Source organism: Homalodisca vitripennis, chromosome 5, assembly GCF_021130785.1.
Source record: "Homalodisca vitripennis isolate AUS2020 chromosome 5, UT_GWSS_2.1, whole genome shotgun sequence".
NCBI lineage: Eukaryota > Metazoa > Arthropoda > Insecta > Hemiptera > Cicadellidae > Homalodisca > Homalodisca vitripennis.
The window spans coordinates 25,117,334-25,126,908 of NC_060211.1; the positions used below are offsets into that span (position 1 = coordinate 25,117,334).

General features: G+C 34.8%; 1 protein-coding gene across 1 annotated transcript in view; it reads right to left on the reverse strand.

Moving 5' to 3' along the window:
- The window catches only part of LOC124363389 (protein kinase C-binding protein NELL1-like), a 112,576-nt gene extending 105,652 nt beyond the window's left edge, over nucleotides 1-6,924 (reverse strand). The window contains exons 1-2 of the mRNA XM_046818640.1: nucleotides 6,823-6,924; nucleotides 6,397-6,515 (exon numbers count right to left, since the gene is read on the reverse strand). Coding sequence (XP_046674596.1) covers nucleotides 6,397-6,515; nucleotides 6,823-6,924 — 221 coding nt within the window. The remainder of the gene's footprint in view (nucleotides 1-6,396; nucleotides 6,516-6,822) is intronic.
- Nucleotides 6,925-9,575: the final 2,651 nt, after the last annotated feature.

The window sequence follows — 9,575 nt, forward strand, 5'->3', positions numbered from 1 at the left end:
CTAAAGAATATCCCTGACGGAGCCGGATCCCGGCGACCTCTGTCACACGCTAAATATTTTACTTCAAACGGCTTCTACCACGGTCGTAGCCAGCGAGAGATCCAAGGGGTCCGGACCCTCCGGCAAATGTTCAATATGTTCAATTATTGAAACGATATGATTATTATTATTATCAAACGACTATTATTATTTAAATAATTCAGTAGTACTGACATGTACTGCTGAAATATCGTTCTCAACATTGAAACGGATCAAGAACATTGTAGGGAACAAAATGGGGGAAAAGCTGTTGACTGCATTTGTTTTACTTTCTGTCTATTAAGGGAAAATATAAGTCTTGATGCTCCAAAATTTTTTCCTGGCTATGTCTTGTCCACAATAAAATAAACCACTACATTACCTAGGAGATAATCTTTTCCTGATTGGGTAGTATTCACCCATGTATTCGAATAAATGAAAAATATTTTGTGTGATGTCGATTGTGATAAGCAAAAATATGGTGAAAACACGGTTTTATGTTTAAAGTTTTCTCCTCTTTAACTCTTCATTATACCAAAAGTAATGACAGTTAAACATTCCTATATAGCATTTATTGTATGTCTGTAGAAGAACTAAGAATTAAGAATTCTGATTTAATAATTAAAGATATGACTATTTTTTTATAAATCCAGACGAAATCAATTATTAGTTATTTTTTGAGAATTTGAAAATACTGTATATCTGTACTGCTTCTCACACAAACTAAATAGATCGGTGAATCGGTAAAAATTATTTACGAAGTTATATAGTTGTATATTTTAATGTAGTAGAAGTGAGATATAAACATTTCACTTCCCGGCGCGTAAGAGAGGTTGCCGGGATCTTCTTTAGAAGAACAAACTATAACAGAGGAAGACTAACTAGGCATATTTCTAGCAGGAGTTTGAATTTGGGGTAGATGATGACATAGGTCGAAATGTTGAATTCCATGAAAAATTTTATTTGTAAATCATTATCTTTCATTTGCAGTTTGTGGCATTGTAAAGAACTTTTTATGTAGGTACCTTTCCGCTTCCGTATAAAACGCAAAGTCCCTGAACAAAGATGCTGTAGCATAGAGAACATCGCAGAGACTAAAGGAGAACTTTATTTCAAAATAAAATTCAATACCATTAATATGTGTCCGACTTATAACTATAGTTTATACACTACGGCAACACAAAAGTCCTATCGGTTACTTATGGGGATTGGGTTGTTAAGACATAAAATGTTTTGAGAATGTTTCAACTTTAGCAAGTAGACTATTTATTACGATTTAATTTCAACTCAGAACACACTATGAGGTTAGTTGTAGGGTAGGATAAGCGAACCCGGTTTTTTATATCGAAGAATGTAATAATCGATACCTAATATTCGCATCTGAAATCCTCGACTGTCAATCGATATAAAAGTATCTATAGTCCTCAATAAAAATCATATGTTTTAAATTAAAATATTAATTTAATATTTACAGTGATCAAACAAAGTATTATAACCAAAATTAGGAACACTGAAGACGACCGTATTTGTTACTCTCACAGTTTCAGTTGTTTCTTTCCCACAAATTTCACATAATGGGTTTTTCCGTATGAGTCCAACATGTTGAAGTCACGAAAAACATTCTTATCATCTTTCAAAGCAATGTCGTGAGTTTTCTAAAATTGACTGCTATTTTTAATAATCAAATGTTACTTATATAAAATTGAAATATTACATTACGAGTATTATTTGAAAGTATTTACAGCTGTTGATATATATTATTTAAGTTAATTGTTCAAAATAATTAATCAGTATCGATTGATTATATCGATGGTTATGATTAAGTAATATCGTTTGCCAATTTCGATATAAAAAACCGGGTCCGCTTATCGTACCCTGAGGTTAGGATGAACCTCGTATAAGACCTATTCCTCTAAAACAGACTTAATCAGACCGACCCCAAATCAATAGCTGGTTAATTGTTTATTTGAGTTTTATTTTGATGGCGGAAAGCTTAACAAATAAATCTGTTATGTCTGATGTTTTTTATTCTTTTACCGATGAAGACAGCTGATACGAATTTTCGAAATGCCCCTTGTACATAAGTAGCACATAATGATGATGAAATATGTTCATATCCATCCTTAAACGCACCCTTACAACGTAAACACAAGAAGTACTCGTATTAATGAAGGGTCGTTTCAGACGTAACCTCGTTTACTCCTCTTTCCCCAGACAGATTAATTAGCTAAGACTAGTTCTTTTCAGCGCTTAACTTAATTTGTTGAACAAGCGCTAAAGTTTCGTGTACTCGACTTTGTCTCTATAATACTTACAGTCTTAAGTACCGTCCTTCAGTGTTGCCAAATGACTTGTGATTGTTAATGAGTCAACAGGAAAATGAGTCTAATTAGAATTACAAGCCATCTTTAAGTGACTCAAGGTACTTTTTTGCTTTACTGGTATAAGACGCATTGCAGATTTGAGGAGTTTTATGATAATTGCCTCTGTCATTTTCCTACTTTTGCATAACGTTTCATTATTATTGACCGATCATTTTGCATTCTTTGTCTACCGTCGATATCACAAGAACATCCAGTACATCTGTAACAGTGATGTTCTGTTTCCGTACTAGTTTGGTCGATAATAAAATCACACAAAGACTTCTTATCCTTTGAACAGAATTATATATTTATGTATACAGAATATTGGTCATCTTAAGGTGGTGAATATACGGAATATAGCATTGGAAATTGAATTTCGCAAACCTGTCTTTGTAGCAGAGACGGAAACACCCAGGTTCGGAATCCACGTGAAAACTCAAAGTCTTTCTAATTGGTTATTAAAAGTCTCGAAATTCATAATCAACCAATCGTAGTAACAAGGCTTCACCTCACTCCCTCATCGCACTCATCTGTCATTCATATTCCCCTTACTACCTCATCGTAGTCATTTTCCATTAATACTTTCCTTAAAATATTCAACTCACTCCCTCATCGTACTAATTTTCAATTAATACTTGCCTTAAAATATTTACCTTAATACTCATCTTATCATTATCCTTTATACTTACCTTAAAATATTCAACTCCCTCCCTCATCGTACTAATTTTCAATTAATACTTGCCTTAAAATATTCACCTTTTCAATTAATACTTGATATCATCACCTTTATACTTACCTTAAAATATTCAACTCACTCCCTCATCGTACTAATTTTCAATTAATACTTGCCTTAAAATATTCCATACATCTTTATAAAATATTATCCTTTATACTTACCTCTCACTCCCTCATCGTACTAATTTTCAATTAATACTTGCCTTAAAATATTCACCTTACTACTCATCTTCATCATTATCCTTTATACTTACCTTAAAATATTCAACTCACTCCCTCATCGTACTAATTTTCAATTAATACTTGCCTTAAAATATTCACCTTACTACTCATCTTCATCATTATCCTTTATACTTACCTTAAAATATTCAACTCACTCCCTCATCGTACTAATTTTCAATTAATACTTGCCTTAAAATATTCACCTTACTACTCATCTTCATCATTATCCTTTATACTTACCTTAAAATATTCACCTACTACTCATCTTTGTAATTTTCCTTTATACTTACCTTAAAATATTCACCTCACTCCCTCGTCGTATTCATTTTTCCATTAATACTTCTCTTAAAATATTTATTTCACTTCCTCATGGTACTCATTTTTCCATTATTACTTTTCTTAAAATATTCACCTCATTCCCTGATCGTACTTATATTTCATTCATATATGTCTTACAATATCCACCTTATTCCTTATTGCATTCATTTTCCATTAATGATTGCCTTAAAATATTCCATCATATAATTGAATAATTGAAGGTTTTGTACTTTGTTTGTGCTATATCATGTCCTGTAGCTGTCATGTAAAATTGAAAATAAATAAATAAATAAAAAAAAATATTTAATTCTTAATTGGCTTAAAGTATTAAACTCAGTCCCTTATTGCACTCATATTTCGTTCTTCTTCCCTGTTTCGTATCCTATTTTAGTAGCGTCAATTAAAATAAAAACCTTCACTGAAGCCAAAAATGAAGTATTTTACGTAATATAAACAACAGTTTTTTAAATACACTAAGTATTATTGTTTGGAATAGAGGGGTTTGTCGGGACTAAAATGTTGAGAGGTGGTAGCTATACATTACAAACGTTTATGTCTTAGACGTGAACAATTTAAGAGCTAAAATAAACTAATCTTGGAACCTTCGAAGCAGTAAGTTTTGTATGAAACATTAATATTTCAAAATTTAAGATTATTGTCTGGGATTTTAAAACGAAGACTCCACTTATAACTCCTGGAGGTTGTATTTTAAGCCGATATCATACCCGGAGGGAAAGTGATGATACTGTCTAAACATAGACCACCCTACTTTATTAGCGACTTCTGCCTCAATACGCATGTGAGTGTCCTGACTTGAACTGTATCACATTACCCTTACCACTCAGCATCTCCTGAGATCAGTTACAAAGCAGATTTGTTTCTCCAACTGTCGCTCGTAAATTTGGCAGTAAATGCAATCACTTTAATTATAATACCCGGCTGTCGTGGACTACTTGAGTTTCAAGCGATTTTGGGATAAACATAGTTCTATTTTTTTTTTTTTTTTTTTTTTTTTTTTTTTTTTTTTTTTTTTTTTTTTTTAGTGAGTTGTTTAACACAAAATTGTAGTGTAAGGTAAACAATATGATTTGTTTCAATTAAGTTTCAAAAAACAGTTGAAGATAATGCAAAATATTATAAACGCAACATCTTTGTCTGTGCGTCTTAAGGAAAGCTGTCGTAACTATCTTTTTCTTCTCCGATCTTAGCGCAGACAGACTCTGAATAATTTTAAATCACGATGAACCACCATCAAACTTTGATGCTTCTTTCATGAAAGAAACAGGATTTTCCGAACATTTGCCATCGTTCAGTGACACAAAACAATCAGTAACACTACGTTTCGAGATCTCCAATCTGATCTCTTCTTCAGGTAAATAACTAACCTAATACATAATTACAAACTAGGTTAAGATAAAAAAATCATACCAGAGCGCTGTAACACTCGTAAGTCAGGAATCACAACCACAGTTATTTACCTGAAGAAGAGATCAGATTGCAGATCTCGAAACGTAGTGTTACTGCTTTTTTTGTATCACTGAACGATGGGAAATGTTCGGCAAAATCCTGTTTCCTTCACAATCCTTCCATCGTCAAAAATAAAATTCAAACAAAGAATTGATTCTCGGTTCTTTCATGCCTCAGCAGTTGGAGGTGCTGGATAATTTCTTCCGCAGTTGGTGCGGAAGAAATTATCAAAGTCTAGAATGATCTCCTGAGGATAACAGTTGGCCCTAACCTACTAAACTATCCTAGATGACAACAGTTACTGAGATAATATACACAACACTTTTGAAGCTAGTCGTGTAAATCGGGTAGGCAATATAAAAATACCAAGATATCCTTTAATCACTCTGAAAGTAAATTTCTAATAGGTATCCTCAAAAGAGATGGCAACTTATTATTCTTTCTTCTTAAAAAAATAAAAATGCCGATCTCATTTTAAGCCTTATTCTGCCCGTATGGGCCACTGGTCTGTGAGAGGAAAACACTAACACCAGCGTTACATCTGAGGTATGCTGAAGTGAGGTAGTGAATAATATTAGAGAATGTTTCTTAAAAGACAAACTCTGCAGGAAGTTGAAATAATTCAGGCTTTTAAAAGCACGAAATAGAGCCTTTCAACTATTCACGTATTCCAGTTTTGGAACTCCCCCTGCTCAAAAGTATTCCCTACCCAGTACCAGCAGTAACCTAATTCGGTTCTGAACAGTTGTCGCACAATATATAATGTAGATAATGACACGGATGGAATGAGGCTAAAATTATAAAGTCTCTCATTAACACATTGACTGCTAGGAGAAGGAATATTTTACTACTACTCCGACTGTTGTAAAGCCAGTACATGTCTCGTGCCACAGTGAAGGTGTCAGAATAATACGTCCATACCCTCAGCACAGAGTAGATGGTAAAATTATGACCACGATCTAAGGTTTCTGATAACCCCAGCAGGGGTCACTTCTGGTTGGCTTTACCTTCCAGTTGAACCTACCACTGGGCACAGCAAAAACTGATGTGTCACTTAAATCTGGCAAAACTTGTGGATGGCCAGAAGTGGTATATCGCTAACCGCAAATGTCGAGATTCTGGGGTGCAAGGTACTTCGATAGGTCTAGTCTACTGCGGGAGATGATTCTTGGAGTTAGTGGGGTTTGTTCCCTAAGTGTCAAAGGTTCTTGCTAGCTTAGACATAAGGGTGTGCCACCCCCTGCCTGCTATGACTGGAGAGGCTGGTTCAAACCTGGCTTCCCCTTCTTCCGAGAGAACATGACTTAAGATTAGTACCCTAAATTCTTCCTCATTGATCTCGACAGAAGGTGGCCCTACCCCAAAACAGCTCATCCAGAATATCCTGTCAACCTGTAAGCAACGCACATGTCCTTATAGGACTAGACGTAATTTCTAAACTTCTTGTCCTAAGAGAATAATAAACAAGGTTCACACAGTTAAAATCTTGAGACATTTCAACCTCCCTGTGAAGAGCCATCTTCAATCAACAGATGTTACGCCGACAAAAGCCAAATCAGTTTGTAAAAAGATTTACTGCCTCGGAAATCACGATAGGTGAAATCGCACCTTAAACTTGATCGAGTTCAATGAATGGGTGCGGGGAATACAGAAGTGATCAATATCGCCGAGTAGTCAATCTACTTGACACGTTGTTTACAATAGACTGCTGCCGTGTGCTGGGCTGCATCACGCCACCCGTGCTGATTGTAACTCTACTGCTGACCCAGTCGTCACTGCTGAACGCTAATGCGGCACCCATTCGTTACAGCGGCGTTGCTAGTAATAGCTCTCTCCAGTAAAACTTGTCTGCCATTCTTCTACAAACACCGAGAAACGTAAACGTTCACTAACTTCGTTAATTTACAAAAATACAAATGCCTCTACGTGATGATGAATTACTAAAGCATTTATTTGTTTGGAGTTTATTTTTGACGATGGAAAGATTTGTTAATGAAACAGGATTTTTCCGGACATTTGCCGTTGTTCGGTGAAAAAATATCAGTAACACTACGTTTCGAGATCTGTAATATGATCTCTTCTTCAGGTAAATAACTAACCTAATACATCATTACAAATTAGGTTAATTAAAAAAAATCATACCAGAATGTTGTGACACGCCTAAGTTAGGAATCACAACCACCATGTTGTATGTCTACTTCACTAACTCTAAAACATACACTTAATAAAATGTTTTAATTATTAGTGTTGTGTTTAGTTTTTTTAATTAAGTGCACGTTTTAGAGTTAGTGAAGTTAACACACAACATGGTGGTTGTGATTCTTGACTTAGGCGTGTGATTTGAGAGTTTTTAATTACGTATTAGGTTAGTTATTTACCTGAAGAAGAGATCAGATTGCAGATCTCGAAACGTAGTGTTACTGATTTTTTGTTTCACTGAACGATGGAAAATGTTCGGAAAATCCTGTTTCCTTTACAAAGCAATTATGTTTATTTTATATCACTGAACTCTAACCATCCAACGGATATTTATTTAAAACACTAAAAGAGTTAATTTATCATTAATTGAAATAAAGTGATTACCTTTGAAATCACATGATTGTAGGATATGACAGTTTAATCGTATGCCGGAGAGTATATTAAACACTAAAATCTCCGAAAAGCTTCTACTAAGCGATTGATGCAATTAATGATGACATAATTAATTACCTGAGATGGTGACAGTAATGTGTGCGTAGTGTGCTCTACTACAACCTTGCAAACCCTCTTACAACTATCGTTTATATTATTTTGGTGAAAGTTATAGTAAATATTATTTATGTCTTGTAACGAGTATGAATTTTCCTTCTCTACTTTATCATCTACAATTTGTTTTGTACCCTCGAAACAGAAAGCCAAGCGATTATAACAAAACGTGGTGTATATGCTAATATTTAGTAACCAAATTTAAATAAATTCGTTGAACTATATAATTATAGATTACACCTACTCTCGGCCTAGGCAGTAAAATAGTAAAATCGTAGACTAAAACGATCGAACTGTTGAATTTAAGATAACAGGGTTTCGGACATTTGCCATCGTTATATTTGACAAAAGGCATAACACAAGGTTTCGAGGATAGAAATCTATCTTCTTCGTCAGGTGGGGAGGTATTAATACATACAAAAATAAAGTCACTTCCCACAACGTCGGGACCGCACTCCAAGCAGCTTTTGGATATGTTTGAACCCTTTTATTTCCCTTCTTTTATTTTTTCTGTTTTTTTATTTTCGTGAGTTTCTGAACCTTGTGTTTTCAATGAGTGAGTAGTATATTACTGAGGCACATTTTTAGTTATTAACAATCAAAAAAATTCATATTTCACATTACATTTCACGCATTCCACAGTTGGAATTTTAATTTAAGATGAACTCCCTTCAAAGTTTAATAACCGAAACAACTTGTTTAATTGGGTATGCGTTAGCGAAGAATCACTCGGAAGCTGGAAAATTTCATTTCTGTCTGTGTGTCCCCGCGATATCACGAAAACTAATTGAGACATAGAACTAAGGTTTAACAAGAAGTCTATTTTCTAAAGTCAACACAGATTTGAATGACTGAGCATATCCCTCCACGGGATTTGGCTAAACGTTACCGAAGCCGAATTTGCCACAGATTATCTCAAGAACGAATTGAGCTATAGACTTCTAATTTTGCTACTACTCTGCTACGTCTCTTTGTCTTCCGTAGGGAGGACGAAATGTGCTACGGACATTCAGTTTTAGTTGAAACATCATTTCTACATCGACAAGAACAATTACATTTCGATGACGTCAGATTGGAATCTCTGAATGTTAGCGTAACCTAACTCTCCGCAATATATCTCGAGAGCTGATTGAGCGATAGTCTTGAATTTCCCAGGAACATTCATCTCTACATAGATCTTAACTTCCGCAAGATCAGTTCAATGATGGTGAGTATCCACTCGGGAAAATATCTTGACACTTTATTGAGCTGTAGGCTTGAATTGTTCAATGCAACTTCATTTTTAAATAGGCGAGATACATTTCAATGATGTTGACGCCCCTTGATGTGATTCAGATGAGCACAGACTACTGGAGGATATATATATCGAGAGATAATTAAGATACGAGCTATAACTTTTGATAAAAACTCATTTCTGCATAGAGAGCATGGATTTCCTTTTGGTACGTATCCCTCGTTTAACCAGAGTGTTGTCAATGTTGCGTCCATTATTAGTTAATAGTGCTTAATCCTCGGCAGTCAACGTGTAAAGCTAATGGGCTTGAAGATGAGATAAATGTTTATTTCTACATAGGCAGAATCGGTTCCCCTTTAGTACAATGTCCTTCGTCTGCCTGAGATGCGTTAATGTTGTGCCCGTTGCCTTGAAACCGCTGGGGAAGTCAGTCCTTTTAGTACTTTTTGGCGGTAGTTATTCCAAGGCAGTTT